At 66.6% G+C, this 27,933-nt stretch overlaps 2 protein-coding genes across 11 annotated transcripts; both read right to left on the bottom strand.

The window, feature by feature from the left end:
* Positions 1-3,182: 3,182 nt before the first annotated feature.
* On the bottom strand, positions 3,183-15,117 carry UCKL1 (uridine-cytidine kinase 1 like 1). 6 transcript variants are annotated; one of them, XM_057528550.1, is made up of 15 exons: positions 14,872-15,117; positions 8,887-9,086; positions 8,538-8,644; positions 8,081-8,251; positions 7,931-8,002; positions 7,015-7,204; positions 6,872-6,933; positions 5,185-5,204; positions 4,438-4,536; positions 4,264-4,357; positions 4,115-4,177; positions 3,910-4,032; positions 3,710-3,817; positions 3,484-3,640; positions 3,183-3,395 (listed from the first exon to the last, which is right to left on the bottom strand). In XM_057528550.1, exons 1-15 carry the CDS (start codon positions 14,970-14,972, stop codon positions 3,316-3,318), a joined length of 1,647 nt encoding a protein of 548 aa, XP_057384533.1. In that variant the 5' UTR covers positions 14,973-15,117; the 3' UTR covers positions 3,183-3,315. The 6 variants fall into 6 exon arrangements, with proteins under 6 accessions (XP_057384533.1, XP_057384532.1, XP_057384530.1 ...); XM_057528549.1 differs by having other exon boundaries at positions 8,887-9,089; XM_057528547.1 differs by having other exon boundaries at positions 11,963-15,117.
* Positions 15,118-15,258: 141 nt separating this feature from the next.
* ZNF512B (zinc finger protein 512B) lies at positions 15,259-26,255 on the bottom strand. 5 transcript variants are annotated; one of them, XM_057528544.1, is made up of 17 exons: positions 25,508-26,020; positions 23,933-24,058; positions 23,511-23,653; positions 23,115-23,243; positions 22,399-23,021; positions 22,066-22,292; positions 21,864-21,935; positions 21,624-21,770; positions 21,338-21,462; positions 21,173-21,265; positions 20,868-20,966; positions 20,616-20,786; positions 20,185-20,379; positions 19,938-20,039; positions 19,565-19,627; positions 18,968-19,066; positions 15,259-18,699 (listed from the first exon to the last, which is right to left on the bottom strand). In XM_057528544.1, exons 2-17 carry the CDS (start codon positions 24,054-24,056, stop codon positions 18,454-18,456), a joined length of 2,658 nt encoding a protein of 885 aa, XP_057384527.1. In that variant the 5' UTR covers positions 24,057-24,058; positions 25,508-26,020; the 3' UTR covers positions 15,259-18,453. The 5 variants fall into 5 exon arrangements, with proteins under 5 accessions (XP_057384527.1, XP_057384524.1, XP_057384523.1 ...); XM_057528541.1 differs by lacking the exon at positions 25,508-26,020 and adding an exon at positions 26,138-26,255 and having other exon boundaries at positions 21,624-21,935; XM_057528540.1 differs by having other exon boundaries at positions 21,624-21,935; positions 25,508-26,021.
* Positions 26,256-27,933: the final 1,678 nt, after the last annotated feature.

Here is a 27,933-nt window from a genome sequence, read left to right on the forward strand (position 1 = left end):
GCTCCTGGCTGAAGTCGTAGTCGTCGGGGTCGCAGCGTGCGGGCAGGGTCCTAGGCGCACCTCCCGCCCCCCTTCCCCGCCCCACTCGCAGCACCACGAGGCAGCCCCGCCCGTGGGCGCGCGGGGCGTGGCCACGAGGAGGGGCGGGGGCCCGGGCGCGCCCGGCGTCACCTGCCCGCGCGGAGCAGCGTCTCCCCGGTCGGGCTCCGGGCCCGAGGACGCCGCGCGGCCCGTCCCGGCGGGAGGAACCCGTCGCTGTGGGGCGGCCCCGGCCCCCGGCGCGCCCGGCCGCCCACCCGCTCCAAGTCCCGGGGACTCGGCTCCCTCTGGCCTCAGGGAGACCCCCCTGCTCGGACTCCCCAGAACTCCGGGGGGGCTCCGAGGCAGCACCCGCGGCGCCCGAGACCGCGGCTCCGTCCAGCCCTGTGCTCTCGGCCCTTTCCGTCCGGGCGCGTGGCCCCCAGCAGCCCTGGGCCGGGACACTCCGCTCGCGCTGGGACTGGGGGGGGCGTGGTGGCGGTTGGGGAGGGTCCAAGCCAGCGCCAGTCCCACCCCCAGACACGTGACGCCGGGGCGGTTCTCGGCCCCCGCAGTGGGCAGCCATCGGTGACCAGCGGCGCCCCAGGGCCCCGCGCGGGGAGTTAGGCCGGCCCGCCCGCCTGGCAGTGCGGCCGCTCTAGCGGATGTGTCGCTGCTGATGTCGCCATGGCTCCCATCCCGGGGTCACAGACCTGGGTCCCCGTGAACCCCGTGCCAGCTGCCCTTTTCTTACCCTTCTAACCCAAGCACAGCTAAAACCCACCTGCTGCCCCTGCCCTGTTCCTTCACATCTGAATCCACGACCCCCTCCCTTCCTGCTACCCACAAGCCCTCAGCTTGACCTCAGAGAGCCTGGAAGTCTCCCAGCGGCCCGCAGCATCTCTGGCTGCCTCGTGCCCCGGCCCTGGCCCGGGAACCTGTACAGGTGCCCCTTCCTCGGACTCACCCTGGAGCACTTAGGGCTGCGTCAGGCTGGGCCCAGGATACAGGCGTCTTGTGGGTGCGTCCTGACGCCAGGTGGCCCAGCGGAGACACCGTGATGGGCGGAGTCCTTGCCCAGGTGGTACCGACCCTCCAGATCCTTCTGCCGACCGGCTCAAGTGCACGTGCCCCTCGCCCCGTGGCAGCTGCTGCTGGGGAGGGGGCGGCACCTCGCGGGCTGACGAACCTGAGATTGTCCCTGGATGCTCACCATTCTCAGGTTGGACAGTCCTGGAGGCGCGGCCCGGGCGGCTGGTGGCGCCTCAGCAGGCACGTGGCTCCTCTGGGCTCCTCACCCTGTGTCCCCGGAACTTCTGGACAAGTGAGGGAGGGGCTCCGGGTCTGCCTCCTGCCCCCTGTCCTGTCCCGGGCTCTGAGGCTGCAGGCTGCAGCCCCACCCTCAGCTTCTTCCCCGCTTCCCCCCCGACCCCTCGGCCTCTCCTGGGCCCACAGGAGCCCAGGTGCCCGGAAGGCAACACCAGGGGCTGCTAATCAGTCCCAGCTGCCACACAGCCTGAGAGGTTTTCCCTGGGGGTGGGCTCCTCCGGCCCTGAAGGGCACCGCCCAAGGTTTCTTCCCAGACGGGAAGCCCCCGATGTTTCCAGTGGCTGTGCTGAGCCCTGTCCCCAGCATGGCCTTGGACCTTGGATCCTGGTCCCGTTTCTGGGACCAGGAGGCTCCCTGGGGCTGGAGGGATGCCCCTTCCTCCCATCGGCACCCCGAAGACCCTCTGTCAGGTCTGTTTGGAAGGTGACCCTCTTCTACCACCTCTTGGGGTCCTGGCAGGAAGTGGCCCAAGAACTCCCCTAAGCCGTGACCTCGTCTCTGATGAGGAACCCCAGCCTGAGCAGGCAGGGCTCGGCCCTAGGCCACCACCGACCCTCGAGAAGTGGGAGGAAGCTGTCCCACCCCCAGAGGCTGGTGGCTGAGTGAGGTGGGAGCCCTGAGCTGCATCACACACACGTGTGTGTCTGGGGCCATGTGGCCATCTGCACACGCATCAGCACATGTGGGTCTGATTTCTTCTGTGGGAGCTGCTCATCCTCTAGCTGGACTTGGGGACCCTCCCAGGACGACCTAGCTCCTGCCCAGCTCCTCGTCAACAGTTTTTGCCCCGTTGCTCATCTGGGAAGAGCTGGCCAGACAGAAGGGTATCAGCCGCGTCACAGCACCTGAGCAGGGCCAGGCCTGCTGCGGCCTCCAGGCTCCAGGCACAGAGCACAGGATGAATGAATGAACCAACCAACCAACCAACGAATGGGGCCCTGGAGATATGGGGGAGGGTCCACTCACCAGGTTGGGGAGGAGATGCCCCTCCTGCTGACCTCGGGGCTGTGTCGCTCCTCTACCCTGGCGCCTGGCCACCTCTGGACAAGCTCCCGCCTTTATCTGCTGCCCTTGGCCTGGGCCCCACCCAGGGACTTCCTGTCCCCGCCCCATGACAAGCTTTTCCATGACATGGCCTTTGTGAGGTGAGGCGAAACCGAGGAGACCAGGAGGGCAGGAAAGGGCAAGTGCCAGGCCAGGAGGCGGAGGACGGGGTGGGGATGGTTCTGAGAGCTCACCTGCAGCAGCTGTGAATCGATCGGCATCAGGCTCTCGAGCCAGGCTGGCGGTACCCTCGCTGGTGCCCTTGCCCAGGAGCGATGAAGGCAGGGCGGGATGTGGTTTCTGACCCTGAGCGGTGTGGCCGGCTTGGCGAGGCACCGGCCACGTCCCCTGCAAGTGGGGTTCCTGCGAGGCCAGGGCCGGTTCCTCACTCCCTCCTCCAGCCCCGCCCACACCCATTTCCGCCCCTGCCTTGCGGACAAACACGTGCTGGGGGAGGGAAGTGGCTGTGGAGGCTGTTGACATCTTGTAAGACCCAGAGCCCCAGGCCCAGGCCAGGTGGCCACCGAGGGGCCAGTCTAGCAGGGCCAGGAGCTGCAGGCCCAGCTCTGCCCTCTCCTAAATCTGCACTGACTCTGGACGGTGAGGAAAGCCACGTACAAGACCAGAAGCCCCTGTCCTGCTGCGGGGAAGGCGGGGGCCTAACCAGGACCCAGCGGAGGCCAGGCTCCTCAGTCCCTCCCTCTCCACAGTGGCCTCGCAGCTTGGGAGCCTCCCCAAGCCCGGGGCCCAGGCAGGACACCACTCCCGCACCCCAGCTAACCAGTCACAGCTTCATTTTCAAGTTTTATTTTACAAAATATTTAGACAAGGTACACCGGTAACACGTTTTTTAATTCAAATAAGTTAGCATCTCTACTCTGTAAGCCCCGGGGAAGCAGGAGGGGTTGGGGGCGGGGTGGGCGGCTACCCCGCAGAGCCCCCTTCCTCCTCATCGCTGCCATCCGGGACGGCGTCGGTCCCGAAGTAGCGGTCGCCGAAGTTCCCTGGGGGAAGAAGCAGGTCCTTGTGGTGGGGACTCAGGCCCACCTGCCCCCCCCCACAGCTGTCGCTGACAGGCCCGGGCAGCCTCACCTATGCCGGGGATGATGCGGAAGAGGTCGTTGATGCGCTTGTCCACCGCCGTGGTGATGATTCTCACGCGCGGGAAGGCATAGGCCACCGAGTGGACGCCCATCTCCGCCATGAGCAGCGACAGCAGGAAGATCTTGTCCTCGGGCACGTCGTGGTCCTGCGCGGCGAGGGCGTGAGCCGGGCCCAGCGCCCGCCCCCGCCCGCCGCCCCCCTCCCGCCCACTCACCAGCAGCACCCGCACCGCCATCATGGCCGCCGCGCCAGTGGACACTGTGCAGTCCATCAGGATCACGTGGTCGTCACTGATGTCCTTGGGGAGCCGCAGGTAGTGGAGCTGCAGGCGGCCGCAGGGTCAGGGCGGCCCAAACGGAAGGCTGCGCCTGGGCTCCCCACCCCCCCGCCCCCCCCCGTCCCCAGGCCCCCCACCTCGGGCTCCCCGGTGAACTGGTTGGTCTGGATGAGGATGGTGCCGATGCGCACGTCCTTGCACACGGCCCGCAGCGCCGGCTCCATGGTCTCACCGGCCCGCAGGATGGACACGCCTGTGATCTGGGGGGACGATGCTGAGCTAGCCAGGCGCCCGCCTTCCGGCCGCCCCAGCCCCTGGTCGCCCAGGTCGGGCCTCTGGTACCTGCTTCCCCGCGTAGCACTTGCCCGAGTAGTCCTGGCCCTGCGGGGTCTGCACGACGCAGTCCTGCGCAGGGCGGGGGCGGGGCGTGAGCGCAAGGAGCCTCCCCTCCCCCCTACTCCCCCGGCCCCCTCCCTCCCCCCGCCCCGCACCTGGAAGGGCAGGAAGGAGAGCGCGTGCTCGATGAGCAGCCGCATCAGCCTCTTAGAGTAGAAGATGAACTCGTCGCGGCTGGTCTCCCGGTCCCTGCCAAGGGCGGGCCCAGTTGGATTAGCGAAGGTCGGCCCCGCCCGCCCGCCAGGCCGCGGGAGTGGGATGGGCCTCACCTGATGATGGTGTGCATGCCCCGCACCTGCGGCGTGCTCTTGAGGACACTCAGCGTCCGGGGCAGGGGGTGGCACTGGTGCGCTGAGGCCAGCGCGGCCCTGGGGACACAAAGCGATTGGGAACTCAAGAAGGGTCATCTTCCCCCAGAGCCCCATCCTCCCGCTGCAGACTGTAGGGGGCAGTCGTGGTGGGCACGGTGGGTGTGCAGGGTGGAGGCCACCCTCCCAGTGGCTGATCTGGAGGGAGGGCCCCATCCTGAGATGCCCTCCCCCGTAACAGCCAGGCAATGGTTAACGGACAGGGTGGAAGGCAGAGCAGCTGACCGTTAGGCAGGAAGCAGGGGCTGCGGTGCGAGCCTCTCTTCCCGCTCCAGGTCCCCTCCCCGTTCGGAACCTGGCAGTGGGAGGGCGAGGCCTCACACATGCAGATGAATCTTAGCCCCCAAGCTGGGCACCTGGACCCCAACCTCAGGACACCTCTCCCTGGGGAAACAGCTGAGCTTTGGGGCCAAGCCGCGCCTAAGGCTTCCCCCCAGGCGATGTGCGGCCCCCTCAGGAGAGGCGGGCAGAGCTGGCTTCGCACTGCCCCTGCTGCCCCAGCCTGGAGCGGGGTGGGGCGGGAAGGAGGAGGAGGAGTGGGGGGGAGGGGGGAGGGGAAGGGAGGGAGGGGAGGGGAGGGGCGGAGCCTGCAGAGCGCCGGGCACACAGCGCGCAGGCAGCACCACGGCCAGAGCACTCTGTCCTCACAGATCCCAGCGCAGCTTCCTCTGCCCACCGGGTGAAGAGGCGAAGAGTAGGTCAGGGAGGGAACAGGGCAGGAAACCCCAGGGTTTACAAAGAAGAGGAAAAGAAGAGAGAGAAAAGACCACTTAGCGGGGAGCACAGTAGTCTCCGTGGCCACCGGCTGGCCTGGAGAAGGGAAGAGCAGGAGGCCGGGTTGGTGGCAGGGAGACCCTGCAGCCCGCGCCCCCGGGCCCGCGAGCACCCGAGAGTCCACTGCATTCGGCCCTGCGGGTCCCTCCCTCCCACCCACCGCAGCCACGCTTCCTGGAAACTTTTATTTCTCTGAACCAAGGCTTCCAGAGGACATGACGTGGCCAGACCCGCAGATGCCCCGGGGCCGGGTGAGAGGCAAGCGGAGACTCATGCGTGGGCAGGAAGCTGGAGGCCTGCGCCCGGGCCTGGAGGCATTTCCAATGCAGCTCGAGCTGGAGGCTCGGTCTGGTGCTTCCCAGCTCCGCCGACCACTGCGTGGGGACAGGCGCCCCATCCCTCTCGTGGGCAGGAAGGACACGCAGCCCAGGACTCCTGGGGGCTCCTCCTGGCTCTCTGTGCCTCAGCTCCAGGGCCAGGGTGGGCCGGGGTGCCGGGACGCGGTGGGTGGGGTGCCTCAGCACCGCTTGGGGGAGTAAAGACCCGCCCCTCGGCTCAAGCAGAGAAGGTGCAGACCCAGGCCTTCTGGCTGCTGAAGGACAGGCCTGGGGCACAGCGGTGCTGGCTCAGGACAGCTGTGCCCTCGGGTCCGACCCCACACAACCAGCCCCAAGTCGGGTAAGAGCCTCCAGAGAGGTCTGGCCAGCCTAGAGTAAGGGTGCTGTGTGAACTTGGGCAAACACCTTAACCTCTCTGGGCCTTAATTCCCTTGACTACTGGCAAGGGCAGGTAGAAGCGGTGTGGCGGCCACCACACCACTCCTTCTGTGCCTGGGGTGGGTCCACCACAGGGGGTGGGCATGGTGGGAGGGGACCTCGCTGCCTGCCTGGGTGACAGCCCAGACTCCGAGCTCCCTGTGGATGCTGGAAATGCCTCCGTCTGTGCAGACAGGTGTGGGAAGTCTTACCTGACACTGAGCTCACGCTGCGGCAGCGACACAGGGAGACACAAGGGAATGGGGTGGGGCATCAGTGATAGCAGACTGCTCACCTCGGAGTCACCGGACGGCACGGCCTGTCGCCACCGTGTGCCTCAGCCAGCCGGGCCACCCCCACCCAGGCACGGACACACCACAGCCCCGTAGCGGGAGAGTCCTGGGGGGCTGCCTGCCATGGGAGGGGGCCAGCTCCCTGTGGCCTCTGGGCTGGGCTGTCAGAGCCAGGACCCTTGCGGCTCTGTTCCGCAGGCCCCGAGCACCCCATCGTAAAGCCTGCCCGAGGGGTGGGTGGCGCCCTGGGCCGCCCCGCGGTGTGTGACCTCCTAGGATGCTCAGGACGTGGGACTCGGCACCAAAACCCAACGGTGGCCCAAAAGGGTTTGGAGGGACAGGAGCGCACCCTTCCGTACGAGGCCCAGCTCAGGCTGGGGGCGCTGGAGATACTCCGTGCCCCATGGTCCCTCAGGGAGCCCAGCTGCCTCTGGCCGGCACACGACGGGGCAGTAAACGTGGGCGCCGCCCAGGCAGGTGGCAGTGGGGAGCAGGGCCTGGACACCGGCTCACCTCTTCCAGCTGGCTGTGCACGTGCTGCACGATCAGGTCGATGGCCACTGTGTTCCCGCTCCCTGGGTCGGGACAGGAGGGAGGGTGAGGTCCGGCCTTGCCCGCCCCCCGCCCTCCCCCCACCAGGTGGGCCGCAGGCTCACCCCGGGGCACCACAATGTCTGCCACGCGCATGGTGGGCTGGATGTACTGATCGAAGGCGGGCTTCACAAACTTGTTGTACTGCTTGATGACACCCTCGATGTCCCGGCCCCGCTCGCTGATGTCACGGCGCAGCCGCCGCACGAGGCGGATGTCAGAGTCCGTGTCCACGAAGATTTTCATGTCCAGGAGCTGGACGGGGAGAGTGAGTTGCTGAAGCGGGCCTGACACAGGGGGCTGCAAGGCCCTGTCACCAGCAGGACCGGAGTGAGCAACAGGGGACGGCCTCAGGCAGAGACGTCTGGTCCGCGTGTGGGCCCAGGAGCAGACCAGGCCTGCGCGGCACCTCTCGGGTCTGGATGGGGCGGGGGCGGGGGGAGCGTGTGGTGTGGCTGCGTGTGTGGGGCGGTGTGCATTGCACGTGGAGTGTTGTGCGTGTGCGTGCGTGGCGAGCAGTGGGGTTCCTGGGGCCTGAGCACGCTCACACTCGGGACCAGCGAAGGAGCAAGGACAAGGGCATAGCCGGCTGTGCCCCCTCGGGCCTTGGCAGGGCGGGGAAGGTGGCTCCCAAGGCCTGGCCCGGAGTGGGTCACACCTGGGGCAGCTGCCCAGAGCCTCCCAGGGGACTGGATGTCCTCACAAACAGTGCAGACGCAGGAGGCTGACTCCCTCCCAGGCAAGAATACACACATGCACACCCACAGGTGAACCCACTCCCACCAACATCGCTCTGACCTTGGCAGCCACGAGGACCCAAGAGAACAGCAGCCAAAACCCTGACTCGGGGGGGGGGGTGAGATTCAGGAGACAATGTCGTTCCTCACCCAACCCTGGGGCTACGGGGATGGAGGCAGGTTTAAGGTGAGTCCCACGGGAGGATCCGGGAGCCAGGCCATCCGTCCTGGAGCCCATCCTCACCTCTAGCAGTGTCTTGTCAGCAAAGGCCATGATGCCCTCGAAAATGATGACGTTTGCACCGTAGAGCGTTTTCTGCAAAGGAATCGTGTGTGTTGAAGCGGCCCTGAGGCCCCTGCGCCAGCCCCGTGCAGCTGAGCCTGCGGGGCCTACCCAGTCCTTCTTCCGGCTGTGGGTGGTGAAGTCGTAGATGGGCACCTTGACACTCTTGCCCTGCTTCAGCTTTTTGAGGGTAGAGATGATGAGGTCGAAGTCAAAGGCATCTGGGTGGTCGAAGTTGAAGTTGTTGTGGGCGGCCTGTTCCTGCTGCTGCCTGGTGAGCACCTGCAAGGGGAGGAGCATCTGCAGGGGGAGGAGCACCTGCGGGGGGAGGAGCATCTGCAGGGGGAGGAGCACCTGCGGGGGGAGGAGCACCTGCGGGGGAGGAGCACCTGCGGAGGAAGAGCACCTGCGGGGGAGGAGCACCTGGGGGAGGAGCACCTGCGGGGGGAGGAGCACCTGCGGGGGGAGGAGCACCTGCGGAGGAGGAGCACCTGCGGGGGGAGGAGCATCTGCAGGGGCAGGAGCCGTGGACCTCATGGAGGCAGCTGCTCGTGCAGGACACCCTTACCTTGTAGAAGGAATCCATGGACAGCAAGACCACCCAGGGCACGTCCAGGGCCTCGATGATCATTCTGGCCACAGTGGTCTTCCCAGAAGCACTGCCGCCTCCCAGGCCTGTGGGGAGGGGCAGAGAGACCCTGAGCAGAGTGGCCCAGGTCAGTCTCACAGATGGGTCCCAGCGGTGCCCGCCACCCGACGCTGCCTCCACCCCGGGCTGACCTGGACCGAGGGGCCCGAGCGGCGCGGGTCAGGGAAACACCGGCTCGGGCATGGCGGTGGGTTCTGCCTGACCCGCCCACTCGGGGGTCTGGGCGGGCGGCGGCCTCGGCCCACCCACGCACCACAGCCACGCTCACCAATGGCGAAGGCCTCCTTGGACTGGGTGCCGTGCTCGTTGTACCAGGGCGGCCGCCCCGCCGTGTAGATGGTGCGCTTGCTGGTGCGCAGCAGGGGCGGCTCAGACTTGCACTGGCTGGTGGTGCGCTTCCGGGGCGAGCGCCCGGCGCCCACGGGTGGGAGAAGCCTGTCCAAGGACTCCGCGTTGCTGCTGCTGCTGCTGCTGCTGGGGGGGGGGGCGGGGGCACGCTTGCCTCGGCCCAGGGCCACCAGCCCCCCTGCCACCCCACACTGGGCCTGGCGTGACTGGTCCACGTGGTGCCTCCACGCAGGCACGTGGGCACGGCCAAGGTGAGCGGGCTCGTGCACGGACACAGCAAACCTGGCCGCGGCCCATCCGCTGGGCCCGGGGCCTCGGGCTGTCACTGTCTACAAATCCAGAGGGACAGCAAGTGGCAAGGAGGACACAAGGGGAGCGCTGTCCGGGCCCAGCTCTTCCTCCCACGTGGACTGGGCCGCAGCAGGGCCACGAGGGCCCCCTTTCCCCCAGGAGATGAGAGGTGGGCACGCCAAGGACACTCAAGACCCTGTCGAGGACTATGCCCTCTCCCCAGACACACTCTGGGCGGCCCTCTAGTTTTGTGCCACCCTGCGGGGCACGCAGGGAGAGGGGCTCCAGAGACAGAGGCCGCTGACAAAAGGGATGGGCCGGAGGTGGTGTGGACGGACCGGGAGGGAGACCCAGGGCGCCCTGCCGAAGGGCGGAGGCCCCCAGAGGCCGTGCACAAGGCGGGAACCCGCCTGGGAGACGCAGACGCCACCTGTGCCTGCTCTCGCCGTGCCACGCCACTCGAGTGGGGCTGTGCTGGCTTCTCTGTAGGTTTATACCCCTAAAGGGCACAGAAGTGATGACTGGCCCAAGGCCTCAAGGCCTCAAAGCCTTCAGGGACAGCTGGGGAGGCTCGGCTCGGCTGAGGGCCCGCCGAGAGGTAGCGTCTGCCCGATGCCGGCTCAGCCTATGCTGAGAGGCTGGGACGCAGACCCAGTGTGAAGGTGGCCCCGGGGGCAGGACCAGCTTAGGGAAGAAGGCGCTTCCACCACTGCCTGAGAGAGAGGCTGCTCACGGCGTCAGCTTGCAGGCCCGCCCCGGAGACTCCGGAGGCAAGCTGATCGGCTAGGCAGGAAGAAAGCACCGGGAAGCTGGGGGTGCAGCGGACAACCGTGGCAGGACGCGTGTCCACCCGTGGCTGGAGCCCCCGTGACGCTGCTCGGGGCGCGGGCGGGAGCCGGAGGAGGCGCCACACACGGCCGGCATCACGTGAGACGGCAGAGCGCCTCGAGCCATGAAAGCCAGCGGGAGCCTGTGAGACGCGTGCACAGAGACGGCCACCAAGGGCAGGAGCAAGGACTTCCGCCAGGTTTGCATGTTTTATGAGCACACGCCCCTGCTTTATCAGAAACCAAACCACGCCTCTGTCTGTCCTTGAAGCTCGCTGTCACCGCTACAGCCTGCTGTCCCAGCCAGGGCGCAGGGTGCTGTGAAAGTGGCCTCGGGGAGATGTCCCCGCGAGGGCAGGGCCGGCTGGCCCAGGGCATGACAGGCGCCTCCTGCTCAGGGTGGCCCGGGCATCCCCCGCCAGGAACACTGGCCTTTCCAGCTGTGCGGTGCTCCCAGCACACCCAGCGTTGCCAAGAGCCAGGAGGACAGCGTCTGTATGCACACGTGTGTGGGCGGGGGGAGAGCAGTGGGAGGAATTAGCTCAGGCCTAACACGTGACGAGCCACACCAGCAGCTCTCGAGGGCACAGAGGGCCGTGTCAGCACAAGTTATGCAGCAAGAAAGCCGGCCATCGGATGTGACAGGAGGCGTGCAGCACCGTCCGGGGGACAGAGAGCACCGGGCCGCCTCGGTCCTCCGTCACTGGGACGGCGTGGGGAGCGAGCCCCGGGAGTCACTGGCTGCCTGTGTTGCCTCTGGAAGCAGCAATTACGCGTCCGTGGAGCAAACAACACAGTGGGACACCCAGATGACGGGGCAGTGACGGCTCACTTGATGTCTCACTCAGCCAAGCAGGAGACGGACGGAGCGCAAGCAGTGGTGTCTTCAGGCCCCGGCCAGAGGGCAGCGCTGGCCATTGCCCTGGACGCACTCGTCCCCCAACAGCGAGCACGGGGCCCCCAGGGCTCACACACAGCTGCCCTGCCCGCAAGCGACCCACAGACCCTGGAGATGACCGACAGCCTACAGCCAGAGAGGGGAGCTCCGCACAGCCCCAGAGAAAAAGTCCAGTCTGCGCCTCTACCCGGGGAGGAAAAGCCAACACAGAAAGCCTGGCTTGCAAAGGAGCAGGGCCTCGGTGCCCCAGCAAACCAGCCCCTGTGCCCAGCACACTCACGGACAGCCAGACGGCCTCGCGGGACCGATGTGGGATGGGAGGCCTGGGCTGGCGCTCCTCCCGTTCCCCTGCGTTTCACCCCAGGCTGGTGCCCTTGGCCCGTCCAACAGGAGCCCTCACCCCTTTCGGTGACTGGCCCTTGTCCTACTGAGGTGACGACGACCACTACCACTGACGACGTCCAAGGCCTGTGGCGCCAACAGCCCGGGACGGACGCCTCCTCGGGGAAGAGCCAAAGGTTGGCCAGGGACGACCTTGCCAGAAACCCGCCCGGCCACAGGCCTGAACGGCATCGGGCCGGGTCCGCAACCAAGTCCAGCTCCGCTGCCTCCTCCAAAAGCCCAGCTCCCTCTCAAAGCCGGGGGAAGAGCTCACTGTGCCCTCAGGGCAGGCCTCACCCCATTTTCACAACGGGACAAACTGTGACGTGGGAAGGACTTCACCTCCCTGCTCACAGATGGCCAGGGTGCTGCCAGCCACAAGGACAGAAAGCAATTTCAACCAAAGGGTTATGAGCCACATGGACACAGGTCGGCTGGTAACTGAAAGCCCGAAGCAAAGCCGGCAGCTGGTCCCCACGAGCACCTGCCTGGCCTGTCTCTGCCCTGATGTCCACTAGACACGGCACACGGGGCTGGGGGCGGCCGAGACGCAGCAAAGACGGGCATCCTCACCGGAAGACAGCAGGCCTGCCACTCACCTGCCTTCTGCGCCAAGGGTCCAGCACCCCGAGACCCTGATGCCAGGGTAAGCCGGGGGGCTGCTCATGGCCAGGACACAGGGGAAACCGGGACGGCAGGGTGATCCCAGGTGTGTGCAGGCCATCATCGCGCCGCCTCAGACCCCCGGCAGCCCCCCAGCACAGCTCAGCAGCCCCCGGAACTGCTCCTCCACGGGTGGGCAGCACAGCAGGTGAGGAGCCCAAGTGGGGTCCAAGCCCTGGCTGGCAGAGGCTGTCCCCTGGGAGGCGGGGGGCCAGCAGGTGAGAGGCCCCGGGAGCCCGTGCTGAAGCAACAGCACTCACCGCTGGCCTCCGAGGCCGAGGCTACCGGCATAAGAGGATCACCCGGCTGGGGGCCGTGCGCTGGCCTGATATTAATAGCACTGACCTGCCGAAGACAGCCAGGCGGACCTCAGGCCAGCATCGGGTGTGAACTGCCCCTCCTGTGCTCAGGCTGGCACGCTGCCCACCCAGGGCTGGCTGAGGACCACTGTGCCCCCTCCTCCAGAAGAGCCTGGAGAAAGCTCCAGACCCTTGGTCTGCCGGGGACTGCAGGGCCCACCCCCGCACCCCCCCGAGCGGGACAGGGACATCGGAGGTGTCTCTCGGCCGGCCAAGCCGTCAGCGAGGAGCGGCGCTGAGCTGGGCACCCCTGCCCCCAGGTGCCTCCGAGAGGCATAAACAACCTGAAACTCTAGCCGGCTGAGGCCTCCTCCGAGAATAACTGCCCGCCCCACCCCTTCCACGACGGCTCCAGCACGTCCCCCAAGGCCACCCGCGCTCACTGCTCAGCTGGGGACACAGCCGTGCCCCAGTCTGGCAGCAGGAGGAAGAGCAGGCCCTCGGGTGGGCGGCTGCAGTATTCACTCCTGTCCCAGGTCCCTGGCCCCCTCCCTGTGATTAATCCAGCCCATACACCAGCTTTCCTAGTCGGCTTCCGACAACATCAACGTGGAGACGGCTGGCAGGGGCTCAGAGGAGAAAGAATTTCACTTGGGGTCCGCACACTGAAGGGGGCCCCTCCCGGGCGCTGCCTCAGGGTAACAGGCCTGCCCCACGGTAGCTGCTCCCTCCTGCTCCCGCCCTGCCCACCGCACTCAGGCTCGGGGCTGAGGAGCCCTGATGCCCTGTCCTGCTTTAGGAAAGTTTCCCAGGGGAGTGAGTCAAATGAAGCCAGAAGCAGGAGGGAGGAGCTGGCCCACTGGGGCCTGGCCTGGGGAGGCGGGGCGGTCCCAGACTGGCTCAGGGACAGGGAAATCAGGGCAGCTTTCTCAGAGCAGGGAGAGAACTGGGGGGCTGGGGGGGCTGCAGCCCTAAAGGGGTGCAACAGGCTCCAGGAACTTGCACTGTCCCCACCCCCCATTGGAAATCCCCCTATGGGACCCCCTCCTTCCCGCTGCTCTAGGCGAGTCCAGCCAGCTTCCTTCCAGGCGCCCAGCGGCAGCCCCCAGACCCGTGCCCACCTGGACCTCACCAAGGGACAGCCCGAGGGTACCCTGTCACCACTGCGAGGTGCTCACTTGTCCACCAGCATGTCCAGTACAAAGGTAGGCCGAGGTCCCCGTCCTCACCAGACTGACCTTCCGGAGGGACAGGCACACAAGAAGCCACGGCAAGGTACACCGACCACATCGTGCAGCCACGATGATGCGGAAGGCGAAGCCGGAGCCGTGGTCAGGCGGGGAGAGCCTCGGTTTGGAGACATCTGCACAGACACCCGGACACTGACCAGAGCCAGCTCTGGCCCCCTCAGGCCATGCAGGGACGGAGGGGGAGGGCACGTGCTTGAGGAACATCGCAGAGAAGGCAGGGTGTAACGGGAGCGATTTCCCCGTGACATCCAGAGGCAGCTCCAGGGCCACCCCATGGGCCCTGGCTCCCCTCTTGTCCCCTGAGGACCACGCTCCGAGGAGAGAAAGACCACTGCCGCCCCGGCCCCGTGAGGGGCACCCATGCCCACTACGCGCTCTGTGCACGGGGCAGAGCCAGACGGCTGCTGCCACCGTTCTGTGTCTGCAGGAAGTGTTCTTCTCAAGAGCTTATGTGGTCTCAGGCTACATCAGATTCTCTGGAACTAACAGGTGTCACAGACTCAGATCCTCCCTCTTCCACCTTATCACCCTGAGCCAGGCTCGGAGTCACTGCTCCCCAGGAGGGGGTGAGCCTAGAGGAACACAAGATGCTCCTCCAGGCCCAGGGAGCCTCTTCCTGCCGGCAGCTCACCCCTGAGACCCGTCTCCCCGCCTGCCCAGCGGCTCTGCTGGCAGCACCCAGACAGTCCCAAGCAGTCCAGACCACGGCACTTCCCAGGAACAGGTACCTGGCTGGAAAAGTTTCCTTTGGCCCCAACCTGGGGCCAGCGGTGGCCCTAGCCCAGGGACGGTTCAGATCCAGAAGTGAGGAGCCAGCCCTCGCCCGAGCGCCGCTTAGCCGTCACCCCCTGGGGCCTGGCCCGAGGCTGACAGCGGAAGCCGCCCCCCCAACCAAGTGACAGCGGCCCCCACCACCTCCCCTCCTGCAAAGCCCCCAGAGCCTCCAGGGTCCCCTCCCCCGGAGCCTGGCCGGCAGTCGGAAGGCACTGAGCACCGCGCCGCCCAGCATCACGACCTCCGGCCTCGAGTGGGGCAGGCCGAGCCCGTGCGGCTCCCGGAACGAACTGACCATCTAGGAACATCCGGCGGGCGCACAGTCCAGCCCGGGTGCTCGCTGGCCCGGCGCCCCGTCTGCTCGGGACAGACCGAGGCCCCACGCGGGCCCTGCCCACGGGCCCCTTCCCGCGGCCGTCCGCGAGGGCCCGCCACCGCCAGGCCCCGGGGACCCTCCGCTGGTCCAGGCTCGGCTCCCGGAGCCGCCCCCACCACGAGACGCGAGGGGCGCGCCGCGCCTACCGGTCCTCGTTCTTCCCCTCCAGCCGGTCTGGCCCGTCTCCAGCCGCTAGGGGCGGCGGCACCGGGCGGGGTGCGTCGGCTGAGGCCGGGAGCGCAGCCATAAGCTCGGGGGCCTCTCCGCGGGCTGGGCGGGGCTCGGGGGCCGGCCGCGCAGCCTGTCGGAAGCTGTGGTTCGGGGCCGGCACCAGGCGCCCGCCAGCGCACCAGGCGCCCGCCAGCGCGCCCCGCGGACTGCAAGTCCCATCAGGCTGCGCGCGCCCCGCGGACTACAAGTCCCACCAGGACGCGCGCGCCCCGCAAACCAGAAGCCCCACGAGGCCGCGCGGCGCGAGTGCGGGGAAGGGCCCCAACCCGCGCTTTACCACAAACTCAGCTGCACAAAACCCCTGGAAAAAAATCAATAAACATTTATTTGATACAGTCATTTTTAATACATACAGTTGATGGCCCGCCCCCGTGCCACTTGGGGCCGGGGTGCGGGGACGAGGACCGGGGACAGATGGTCACAAGGCGGGCAGGGCCCGAGCTCACCGTCAAAACATCTTGCAAATAAACACTTTGTAGATAGAATATATACGTATATATATGGTTACAAGTTGATAGCCGGAACCTCTCTTTCGAAATGCACTTATTACGGAGAACTGGCATTAAAACACCCAAACCAAGAAACCCCAAGTACAGGATGTGCGGCTGCCAGGCAAAACCCCAGGCCTCCAGGACAGCTGCCTGGGGCCCACCCAGGGGGACACACCGGGACGGCCCTCCCCTCTACGGGTCAGGGTGCACCCATTCTTTCCCTTCCAAACCAGAGGGACAGGAGGGGCCTACGACTGGGAGGGCCACCACTCACACCAGGGGACACTCATCTGCCCTCGCATGAGCACAAAAGCGCATCCTATTTTCGTGTGACGTGTCGGTCCCTTGAGTCGACCCTTTCCTGTTCTCAGGGCAAGGGGGCGTGGGCTGGGCCAGAGGTAGATCTTCAGAAAGGGACCTGACATTGTGCCCTGGGTTTGGGGTCTCAGGCAGGGTCCACACCCACCGCATGGAGGGGGGTGTCTGCCGCTCAGTCCCTCTCATTGAAGGTGTCAGTCAAGGCTACCTGGCTGCACTCCCACCAGAGTGGGAAGTGGGCAGATCTTGCTGAGCCGCCCAGGGCTCTGCCACCGTAGGAGGAGGGCTCTGAGGACCAGCTTGCTGCTGCCACCCACCAGCCAGAGCATGGAAGCCGGGAGGGGAGAGGGGAGAGAGAGGGGTCCAACCCAGCGCCACTTTGGGCAGCAGTCCCCACGCCCACCTTAAAGACAAAGAAGGGGGTTAAAGTGCTAAACATCAAGTTACCCAGGACCCCACCTCTTCCCACGTATCTGGTGGGGTTCCCACGCCAGGGACCACACGTGGACTTTCGGGGGTGACAATGAAACGCATCCCCCAGCCAAAACCAGCCCCCGCTCCCCAAGGGCCAAGTACCTGAGAGGCCGGGGCAGGCAGCTATCCCCAGCAGAGGTGTTGAGGTCCAACCTCCTCCAACCATTGGTGACAAGGACAAAGTGCACGTGGGGCTCCCATCAGTGCCTGCTCCCCACCCTCCCCCCGGCAGCTGCCCCTGCAGCGGCTGCCCGACCCACCTCTACCTCCACCAGCTGCACCCCAGTGACACCCAGGAGCACAGGAAAGAACGCCCTCCTGCCCCGAAGTCATGCTGCTTGCCTCAGCCTTTGATGCTGGATTACCGGCACCTGCCCAGGCCTCCACCCCCTGATCAGATCAGGTGCGTGTGAGTGGCGGGGGAGTCCACGTCTCCACACCCCCTCCCTAGCACATCAGGCCAGGACTGCCTGGCGTCAGAGCATTCTGGCTGAAGGAAGAAGCCGGAGACGGGCAGCACGGCGCCTCGGCCCCAAAGCCCTCCTGGAAACTGTCTCCCTAGCGCAGGGTGAGGAGAGCTGAGCCCGGATTGCAGCCCCTCCTCGCCACGGGCTGGAGGAGGACAGGAGCTGGGGAGCAGAGGGGTGCCCAGTCAGCACCGCCTCCCTGAGCAGGAGAGGGACCCCAGCCCAGCCCCCAGATCCACCGTCGGCACCAGGAAACCCTTAGCACCAAAATGTCAGATTGTTGTGAGTTTTTGTATAAAAAACAGAATTAAAAAAAAGGTTTGTTACTTGTCACAGCAACAAGACTGGCATCCACTACACCCAGGAGACACACGCACACGGGCAAATATCAAAATTCACATCATCCAGGGTCGGCAAGGCCGAGCCCTCAGCCCACCCCACCCCCCCCGTGGAAAACAGCCTCCATCCAAACGCAGCAGCTCTGAGCACCCTCCCTGTCCCAGCGATGCCATGGTTGGAAGGTGGGGCCCAGGCAGGAGGTCAGAAACCACGTGGCCGCATCCTCAGGGTGCCCTGGACGCTACCTGACCCAACCTACAGACCTCGCTGCCCTCAGGGCACCAAAGGGAGCCAAGACAGAGCCCTGGAGCTGCCACCAACCTACTGTGACCTTGGCCAAGCTCCCCCCGGCCTTCGGCTCTCACATCAAAAGGCCACACAACCAGAAACGAAGGAGCAGGTAAAAAAGGGGGAAGGAGGCTCCCACGGGAGCTTGGCCATGGGCCAACCCAGGCCAGCGACAGAGGCTGCTTCCCACAGTGGTCACTACTCGAGCCAGGCCCCAGGTCCCCGCCCCTCATGCCCGTGGGCCCCAGGTGACCCCGGAACCCAGACTGGCCCATCCCTAAACCCATCAGGCTACCCGACTTGGGCCAGCGGCGTTAGCGAAGCTGGAGGCTGAGGCCAGAGCTCACTTCACGTGGCCCCTGCTCCACAGCCCTGCAGTGGCAGAAGCAGAGCCTCCGCCTGGCCCCCAGCGGGCAGCGCTCCTGTGGACGGTGCAGCAGGGCTGCCTCCGCCACCATGATGCACACGGGCCAGTGGGGCAGGGCCCGGGCACAGCAGGGGCTGCACCGCAGGGGAGGGTGGGCCTGGAGAGGTAGAGAGCGGAAGTGCAGGAACCAGAAGACGGCAGGGTGGGGGTGGGGGTGGGGGGGGTGGGGTGTGGTGGGGCGGGCAGGTCAGCACGGCAGCTGTCAGACTTGGGGTCTGTCCCGGGAGGTAGCTGGGGGGTGCCGGGGTTCCAGTGTCGGGTCACGAGGTGAGGCTGCTCAGGTACCCTCATCAGCCCAGAACCACGGGCCACCAGGGACCCCCGAGCCTTGGGCCCGAGAAAGCAGATGGGGCATGGAGCTCACATGCCGAGGACCAGAAGGCCATCTGCCTGCTCCATGCCGCCCCAGCACCGAAGCCCAGGCTGTAGCCCTTCCTCTTGCCGGCCCGTGAAGGTCCCTCCAGACTATTGCACTTCTGCAGCTGCCCTGGCCCTCCTGGGAGCCCCAGCCCAAGGTGCCCTGCGGCAGCCCGTGTGGGGCAGGGCCACCCTCGGGGAGGGGAGAGGGCTGGCCGCCCCCGCTGGACAGATGAACAGGCAGGGGTGGGGGGTGGAGACCTGGAGGGCAGGAGGCTCTGGAGCCCCACCCTGGACAGAGGGGGCTGGGCCCCACCCACCTGCCAGGCTCCGAACTCACTTCTCGGGCGCCTTGCCGGCTCCCACCTTCCGGCCAGCAGAGCCCCGGGCCCCCTTGTCTCTGCCTCCTGGGGGCCAGTCGTCCCGGTGGGGAGGCGTCCCAGGGGCTGGATCCTCAGGGGGTCGCTCCTTGGGCTTGCGGCCCCGCTTCTTCCCGCCAGCCGGACTCTTCTCCTTCCTGGGCACCAGGGAGTCTGGGCCCTTGTGTCTGGGAGGCGGGTCTGCCGAAGTGCGGAACCAGTTCTGGGGGAGGGAAGCAGCGATGGAAACCCTGGGCCCCAGGACCCTGGAGGGCGGGCGGCAGGGGACCTGGGGCCTGGGGACACCCGAGCTTCTAGGGAAGCCGGAGATTGCTCTGAAGAGAAACCAGCAGACTCCTCAACGTCGCCCACTCGCTCAGATGAAGAGCCGTCACCCTGACGCCCCTGCCCTCCCCGGCCCCCTCCGTGGGGCCAGCGCATCCAGCCGCAGGCCCGGCAGGGCTCTCACACCAGGCCCGTCCCTGACGCACCTCCGCGTGGGCCTTGAGAATGTGGTACTTGACGCCACTCTCGGAGCTGAACTCCTTGGGACACAGCAGACAGCAGTACTTCCCCACCAGGTGGTCCCCCTGGAAGGCACAGGGCAGTCCGGCCCCTGGAGGTTGGCCCCCACCACTGGCCCTTGGAGGACCAGAAGTACCCAGACGCAGCCAGGACCACCCCAATCTGTGTGGCTCATCTGGATGGGTGCCTGACAGGTGTGCTTTGGGGACCCACGAGGCCACTCCGTGGCAGGACCACCAAGGTGCCCCCACTGCAAGGGAGGCGGGAAGCAAGGAGAGGGTGAGAGGAGGCAGGTGCTCCTGGGAAGGGTCGCAGCCCTTTGCCAAGGGCCCTTACCCCAAGCCCAGGTCGGGCTGCCCCGGCACAGACGAGCAACCCCCATAGGCAGAACCACCCGAGACCGAGTGACTGATGGCCGGGGCTGGAGGCGGCGAGCATCCTGGGCTGCGCTGGCCCTGGCCCCACAGGGGCAGGGGCGCACACTCGGTGTGTGCGGACCCCTGGGGGGCAGCTGGGAGCACCAAGCACGCACGCCTGGCCGCCGGGAGGGCCTGGACACTGACCTTGCTGCAGCCGGCCAGATGGGCCTTGAGGCCGGACACGCTGGAGTAGACGGCTTCGCAGCACTGGGGGCAGGAGGCGACCGTGGGGGTGGGCCCTCCGGCAGGCGCCCCCCGACCAGTGTGCACCCCTCGCCCAGCCCGGGGGACCCGGGGCCCATCTCGGGCAAGTGGGGGGACTTGATCCCAGGAGTCACCCCTGCCCAGGGGTGTGGGCAGGCTGGGCCGCTAGGGCTGAGGTCAAGGCCTCTCTGCCTGTGGGGCTCCGTCTGAGGACCCTGCAGGGGCCACGTGGAGGGCTCCCCCCAAAGGCCACCCCTGGGCCCTCCGTCCTGAGTCCCAGCGTTCCCACGCCTGCCCAGCCTCCCTGGCTCACATCGTTGGGGCAGTTGACGTGGCCCTTCTCCTTGACCTCATTCTTCCACTCCTCCAGCAGCTGGGGGTTCAGCACAGGAAGGCCGGGCCGCGTGTAGTTGAGCTGCAGACGTGGGCAGGTGCCAGGGTAAGCTCGGGGCTTGGGCTGGAGGTGACCCAGACGCTCCCTGCTGAGCTGAGAAAGCCCTCAACCACGCCCTCCCAGGTCACGGGGGCCTCAGGCTCAGAGACTGGGAGGCTGGGCTCACCCGTGCGGTCTCGGGCACCAGGTCGTCCTTCATCCGCCGCTTGGTCCAGTCTCGGGCCAGCTCGTCCTCTGCGATCTCCTGCAGGTGGAACACAGCGACCTGGGCCGACGTGCGGCGGATGCGGCCACTGGGGGTCCGCTCGACACCCAACAGGTCCTCAGCCTCGGGGGCCTTGTCTGCAGGCTCCTCGGGGGGCTGCGGGGGTGGGGAGGGGGAGGCCGGATGAGCCACGGGAGCCACGCGGCGCATGCCACAGAGAGCACGTACGAGCAAGCGCCCTGGGGACACGGAAGCCCACCCCAGGCTCACTCCCCCCGACCCATGATGCACGTGGGCCCCTGGGAGGGAAGGCGGCGCACGCGTGGCAGGCAGCACATGGACGCGCCTGCCTGGTGCCCGAGGGACAGGAGGCCGGGCTGTGGGCCGCTCACCGGGGCTGCGTGCTCCGAGCGCACGTGGTAGTCGTGGCCAGCCTTGGAGCGGTAGGTCTTGCCGCAGTGGGTGCAGGGGAAGGAAGGAGTCTCCACCTCGCAGGGCGGCTTCCCGCAGCGTCGCTGGTGGTACTGGTAGCCCATGAGGCTAGAGAAGGCGGCCCCGCAGCCCTGGGGTGCCGGGGGCAGGTGAGTGGCCGGAGCGCGGCGGGCCCCATCCCGCCTGGTGCCCGCACCCGCCGGCCCACTGACCTCATGGGGGCAGCGCAGCCGCCCCATCTGCTTCAGCACCTTCCGCAGCCGCTCCCGCCGCTCCTGCTCGCTCCCCTCCGAGGCCTCGGCGTCAGAGGGCTGGGGGGCAGGCCAGCCTCAGTGCCCCCGCCACCACGGGGCCCCTGCCCCTGCCCAGGGGCTGGGGCCACGGACGCCCCCAGTCAGGCACGGGAGCCACTAGGCTCTGCCAGTGAGAGGCCAGCAGGCAGAGCTGCGCGGGTGCGGGGGGCGCAGACCAGCGGCCAGCGGGCAGGGCCAGACGGCAGCTGGGCCCAGTGGCGTACCTTGGCGCTGTGCTCAGCCATGGTGTGGTAGTTGAGGCCCGCCTTGGACTTGAACTGCTTCCGGCAGTGCTGGCACTTAAGTGCATCCTGCAGCTGCAGACGGGCACGCTTGTGAGCAGCTGGCCCTGGGCCGCCTCCCCTCCCCGGAACCGGGGGCAGCCTTACCTTCTGACACACTTCCATGTGCTTCTTGAGCCCCACGAGGGTCTTTCGGGTGACCACGTTGCAGGTGGGGCAGACGGCCTCCCCCCGTTCGTGGATGGCCCGTTGCCACTGCTCCTCAGGGCCACCTGTGGAGCAGGGCCAGGGCCTCAGGGGCAGGCAGGAGCTCCCAGATGCCCTGGACGCCAAGCACAGAACCCAGGGTCCACGCTCGGCCCTCGTCCCCGCGGCTCAGGACCCGCCCCACCATCAAGACCTGGCCTGTGCCCCGCCACCCGGCAGCTCCCACCTGGGGCTGGGTGGGCCACGGGGGCCAGCACCTCCTTGCTGACGGCGCTGGGGGGGGCTGGCCCCTTCTTCCGCGCCTCCTCGGGGACCGGCCCCTCCTGCTTCTTGGCGCGGTGGATGCGGGCTTTGTCCTCCGCCTTGGCCAGGCCTACGTGCACACGCGGGAGGGGCAGGTGCAGGCTGAGGGCGCGGCCGCCGCGTGTGCTCGGCCCCACAGGTGCCCGGCTGGTCCAGGCCTCACCTTTGAGTCCGAAAGTCCCTGAGATGGAGGGCTGCTCACCCGTAAACTTCTTGGGTGTCTTCTGTTTCCTTCCTGACTCGGGGGAGAGAAAACAGAGAACAAGGCTCTGGTCAAATAACCATCGGGAGGCTCGGGCCGGCTGGCCGCTGCCCCCGCCCTGCTGCCGCCCCCGCCCTGCCGCTGCCCCCTGCTCTCGTCTTACTGTGCTTCGTGCGCTCCGCACCCTCCTCAGGCAGGGACACGGGGCCCGCGGCCCTCGGCGCCTCCTTGCCCCCCAAGGGTCTGCTGCCCAGAGAAAGGGGGCTGCTGCTGGGGTCTGTGCTCAGCGGGAAGGCTGAGCTCTGGTCTGTGGTGGACGGGCCGTACTCCCCGTTCTCCGGCCTCGCCTGCTTGGGCGGGAGGGGGCAGGCATCCAGGCCGTCTGCAGCCCTGCAGAGAGCAGGGAGGTAAGGGGCGGGAGGGCCCGCTCTGGGCCCTGTTACCCCTGAGCTGCAGCCGGGGACACCCAACCCCAGCCCAGCAGGAGACCCCATACCTTTTCTTACCGCTGCTCCTCCCCGCGGCCCGAGGAGCTTTGTTCTCAGACTTGGTCAGCAGCACCATCTTGCAGGGCGGCGTGTGTCTGCTGATGGCAATGGGCCTGCTGACCGTCACCGGCTTACTGACCACAATGGGCCTGCTGACCGTCACCGGCTTCGCAACTGGCACGGGTTTCGTAACTGTCACAAGGTTTGTCACAGACACCGGCTTGTTGATGGTCACTGGTTTGGTGACCGGCACCGGTTTGTTGACTGTTATTGGCTTGGCGATTGGCACAGACTTGGTGACCGGTATAGGCTTGTTGACTGGCACAGGCCTAGTGACCGGCACAGCCTTGGTGACTGGCACGGGCCTGCTGGCCGTCACTGGTTTGGTGACCGGCACGGGCCGGCTGACCGTCACTGGCTTGCTGATGCCGATGGGCTTGCTGATAGTGACAGGTTTGCTTACTCCAATGGGCTTGCTGACCCCTACGGGCCGGCTGACGGGCCCAGGCTTGGGGGCAGGCAGGGGTCGGTCCATGTGGTTCCAGATCCGGTGCTTCTCCAGCTGGGTCTTAGAGGTGAACGCAGCCTCACAGAAGGGGCAGGGGAAGGTCAGCCTTTCTGAGATGGCACCCTGGGTGGAGAGGGCAGGCGTGGACACCCCCAAGCCAACAGCCAGGGCAGGGTGGGCCCCAGGCCTCCCCTTCCCCAGGCCGCAGCCCCTTACCCCTTGGCACCGCTGGTAGTGGTACTTGAGCCCATAGATGCTGGGGAACTCCAGCCAACACCCAGCGTTTGGACACTTCACCCTCGAGTGCGCCTTGAACTCGTCTTTCCACTGGTTCATCAGGGAGAGCTGGGCGTGGGAAAGGCCAGGCTGTTGACCCTGCAGCCGCCCAGGCCTCTGCTGGCCAGCCCCCGACTCAGCACTGTCCCCAGGCCTGCAGGAGCCCCGCACAGGACCCGCTGGGCCCCAGGCCGTCTCTCGAAGCCCTCGCACACAGAGCAGCCAGTGGATCCGGGCTGAGGGCTCGGCACTGGACCCGCAGCAGGCAGGCCTGGCAAGGCAGTGGGCTCCCCGGCAGACCCTGCAAGAGCCCCACCCAGCCCTAGGGGAGCTCACAGGAATGTCTCGGAGTGCCTGGTTCTCGGCTTTTGGACGCCCCTTTTTCTTCCCTTCCGTTCTGTCGCTGGCTGGACTTCCCGGGTCAAAGCAGAGCGGGGCCTGGCTGGGCGCTGTCTGCCCACCCCGGACTACCGGCAGCCCTGCAGCACACAACACACCAAGGCTCAGAGGCTGCATTCCCCGCAGCCTTGTCTGCCACCCAGGGCGCTGGTCCCGCCTGGAAGGAGCCTCATTCCCCCTGCACTGAGGCACGAGGGGCAGGAGGCCGTGGCCCACCCAGGGCCCCAGGCTGCCCCCACCCTGGGAAGCCTCTCAGGAGCCAAGGCTGGGCGCCCAGGAGCTGGACACCCAGGGAGGCCCACACCCAGCAGTGGCTGTCCGTGACCACCTGGAGCTGACCCTGCCCTGACTCCTCTTACCCAGCTTCGGTGGGTCGCGAAGCATGGGAAGTCGGACTTCATTCCGGCCGCCATCCTTCCCAGGCCCACTCTTGCTGGACCCCGGGAGCCGGCGGCCTCCTCCAACACAAAAGGGATCGGTCATCTCTGCAGAGCAAGTGGACAGGCCCATGAGGTCCACTGGGCCCAACTCAGGACTTGACATGGGCTGCTCTTGACCCTGCCCCAGACAGGCCCACTCTCCGGCCTGAGGAAGGGGAGCCTGCCCGCCTGTGTTTTTAGCCACAAGGGAAAGCAGGTGAAGGGGTGGATGGGCGGGGGGGTGTTCCGGTTTAGGGGAGGGGCTGCTCAGCCAAAGTCTCCCTGGATGACCCAGAAAACACTATCAGCGTGGAAGAATCTAGCCCTGTCCTGAGACCTTCACCAGCTCCCGGGGGCTCCCTGCCTCCAGACACACAATCCCAGAGAGCGAGAGAATCATGCACCTTTCATGCACCTCGTACCTGGTGCTTAGCTGGGGATGGCTCCAGGAGAGGCGGAGTGCCCCAGGGGAGGGAGGCCAGTGACACCCCTCGGGGGCCAATTATGACACCAGCGTGGCTGCCGGCTCACAGGCTGTGCTGGCCCAGCACCTAGAAACACCTTCCCCCACAGCCCCACCCAGACCCAAGGCCACGTTCTGGGGCCCAGGTGGGTGCCCTCGCATCCTTCTCCCCAGGACACAGTTGGAAGATGGCCCAGGTGGGCACTGAGGGCCCCAAACCACTCCCCAACTGCGCACACACCCTCTCTAGGGGGAGCAGACCAAGGACCCTGCAGCACCGGCTTCTGGTCCCTGTGCCAGCTGAGCCACCCTCCCTGACCCCCTGCCCTGCTTTGTTTCCCGCTGGGGCCCCTCCAACCAGACGGACGCCTCATGCTGGATCCCTCCACCTGGCTGACCTCCTCCTCACCTCCACCCTCAAGAGACTCTCTGTCCCCAACCTACAGGCCCACCAGCGCCACTCCAGAGACCACAGGCCCCTGGCCACAGAGAACATTCCGCCGACTGAGGCTGGGCTTCTGTGGGCCTATTCTGCTGGGGGACCCCAGGCTCTGAGAGCTGGGGCGACTCTGAGTTCAGCCCTTTTGGGTCCTCCCACAGGGACGCTTAAGGCCACAGAGGAAGGGGGGGCGGCATGTGGGCAGGTTACCCCTCCCCTGATGGTTTCTAACTTTTTTTTTTTAAGGCTGCGCCGCACAGCATGTGGGATCTTCATTCCCCGACCAGGGATTGAACCGGTGCCCCCTGCAGTGGAACCGTGGCGTCTTAACCACTGGACCGCCAGGAGAGTCTCCTAACTTCTAACAGAGAGCAAAGGAAGGACCTGCTGTGCCTAGGAGGTCCAGAGGCCATCTGGGCGGCTCAGATCAGAGATCGGGACACTCACCGCCCATGGTCAGGGGGCTGCCTACAGCCTGGGCCTGGGGTCGGTAAGGGTCCAGCGGGCTCTGAACAAACTTCTCTGGAAGCCCTCACACTGATACTTCCAAGGAGACATGCCAGCGCCCTTTTGACCCCAGCAGAGGCTACTGTGGGTACCTGCTGAGCCCCACCTTTCCAGTCTTCCTCCAGCTTGGGTGGAGAATTCGGAGTTGGGAGCCCCCGGGACCAGGGCTGGCCTAGGAGGCAGACTCCCCTTCCATTCAAGGCCTGTGACTCGCGCACCAGGAGGAGAAAGGGCTCGCCCCTCCCCAGAGGGGCCAGCAGGGTCGCAGAGGTGGGACCCTCTGGAGGGGGCGATAGGAGCGCCTCGCGCTGACCACAGGCGACGCTGGCGGTGGGACCGCGGCCCAGGCCGCTCGGCCCGGGACCCCGGCCTAGGCCCGGGCGCGCGGATGAGGCCGGCCAGGGGACGCACACCTGGGGGCTGGCCTCGCCACCTACCTGTCACCTGCGGCGGGTGCGGGCCCGGCGTGGCCCCGGAAGGGCCGATCCCGGGCGCCTGGGGAGGGGGGGGCCCAAAGGCAGTGAACCAAAATGGCGACTTTTTCTGGAGAAGAAGGAGGCAGGGACGCGACGCCGGCGCGGGGCGCGGGGCGCGGCGCGGGGGTCCGGGCGCGGCGGGGGCGGCGGGCGGGGGCTCCGGGTCCGGCCCCCCGACCTGCGCGCGGGGTCAGGGTCGAGGGCGCGGCCGGCGAGGGGGCCGCCCGGGGTCGCGGCCGGGAGCGCGGCCGGGCGCTTACCTGCGGCGCCCAGCGGGCCGGGGCCGGGCGGAGGCCGGGGCCGGGCCGGGCCGGGGCGCGGGGCGCGGGGTCCGGGCGGCGCAGGCTGCGCGCCGCGCTGCGCACATGCGCGCTCCCGCCCCTCCTACCTTTGACAGTTTTACTGTGGGGGGGAGGGGGCGAACTCTCGCGGTATTCCTGCCGCTATCCGCGACGGGAGAGACGGGTCGGGGGAGGGGGCTCGTGCGGCCATCCGCTTGCCCGGTACCCCGTCCGTCGCCTGCGTGGGCTGGGCCGTCAGGGCGAAGTGGCCAGTTATGCCTCCGTCGGGCGGGAGGTGTTTTTCAGGCATTGGGGTAAACTGAGGCACGATGGGGCGCTGGGTGCTGCCCCAAGCCCAGGGCGCACGGATGGAAGCGACTGGAAGGGGCAGCGAAGGAGGCCGCCCTCCCCTGGGACCTTGACCTCCTGGCCCCCGGGGGCCTTGAGCCTGCAAAGCAGGATCCAACCTCTTTGCCAAGCAGCCCTGTGACCACGTCTGCCTGTGGCCACGCTCAGGAAGTGGCCCGGATCCTGGCACTGCCGGGGCAGTTTGAGGCCGTGGGCTTTATTGGGGTGACTGAGCAGCCTGTCTACTTTAGGGCGGTGGTCCTAGACCAGCAGCCAGTGCCCGCCTTGCTCCTTTGTGCCCCAGAACTGGGCTCTTGGCAGGGATGCTTGTGTCAGGTCTGGGGGTGATAGGGCACCCACCTCACCAAGACTTGGGAAGGAATGAAGTAGGGAAGGAGCGCTAGTTTGGAGACAGAGGTAAAAGGTGCTCCTCCTTCCCCGAGGCTCTTTCTACCTGCTCTGTCCACGCTGGAGCAGGTTCGGCTACACTGTTTGTGGGCAGGGCACAAAACATGTGGGCAGATTTGGAGTCTTCCTTTTCTCACAGGGACCTTTGGGAGCTGCTTCTCTCGAGGCACAGAGTGTCCATACTGGGGCAGAGGCAGGGAGGGGCCCTCTGTGGAGGGGTCAGTCAGTCCTTCCTTTGGAAATCAGAGCCAAAGAGACCTGTGTAATCCCTCCCTCATTCACTGTGCCCACCCCAGGGTCAAGACATGCAGGATTTTGGGAGGGGGGGCTCAGTGTGTGTGCCCTCAGGTGGATCCAATTGGTAGGTGTGTGTCTGCATGACCACATATGTCAAGCTGTGTCCTGTTTGGCCATCAGGGTGTCAGGGTATGTCTCTGTGTCCCGTACTAGGTGACAAAGAGGCTGGTCGTATGTTAGTATCCGAGTGACTGGACACAAGGTGTGGGGGGATGTCTGGGTCTTGGTGGATGTGTGTCCAGGCCACAGCACGTCTGCATGTCAGGGCAACGTGTGATGTTGTGTGTGTTGTGTATGGGGGGCACTGTGCCTGGTGTTTTTCTATATGTTAGGAGTTCATGGGATGCTGGGACCCTGTGTGTCAGTGTGTTGTGTGTCTGGATGCTGGTGTCATCGTGTCTCTGTGTGTTGGTGCATGTGTGTCCAGACTGCAGGGCTCGGTTTATGCCTCTGTGTTAGTATTTGTGTGTCTGGTTGCTGTGTGGGTATGTGTGGGGGCATGCGCTGTGACGTGTGTTTCTTATGTCAGGGCTTTCACTTGTGTGGGGGGCTAAATGGGGATCCCCAAAAGATAGTCACTTCAGATTCCTGGAACCTATGAATGGGACCTTATTTGGAATAACGTTTTTGCAGACGTGATTAAGTTAAGGATCTTGAAATGAAGAGATCATCCTGGATTATCCAGGTGGGCCCTATGTCCAGTGACAAGTGTCCTTGTAGGA

This window comes from Balaenoptera acutorostrata, chromosome 15, assembly GCF_949987535.1.
Source record: "Balaenoptera acutorostrata chromosome 15, mBalAcu1.1, whole genome shotgun sequence".
Taxonomy (NCBI): domain Eukaryota; kingdom Metazoa; phylum Chordata; class Mammalia; order Artiodactyla; family Balaenopteridae; genus Balaenoptera; species Balaenoptera acutorostrata.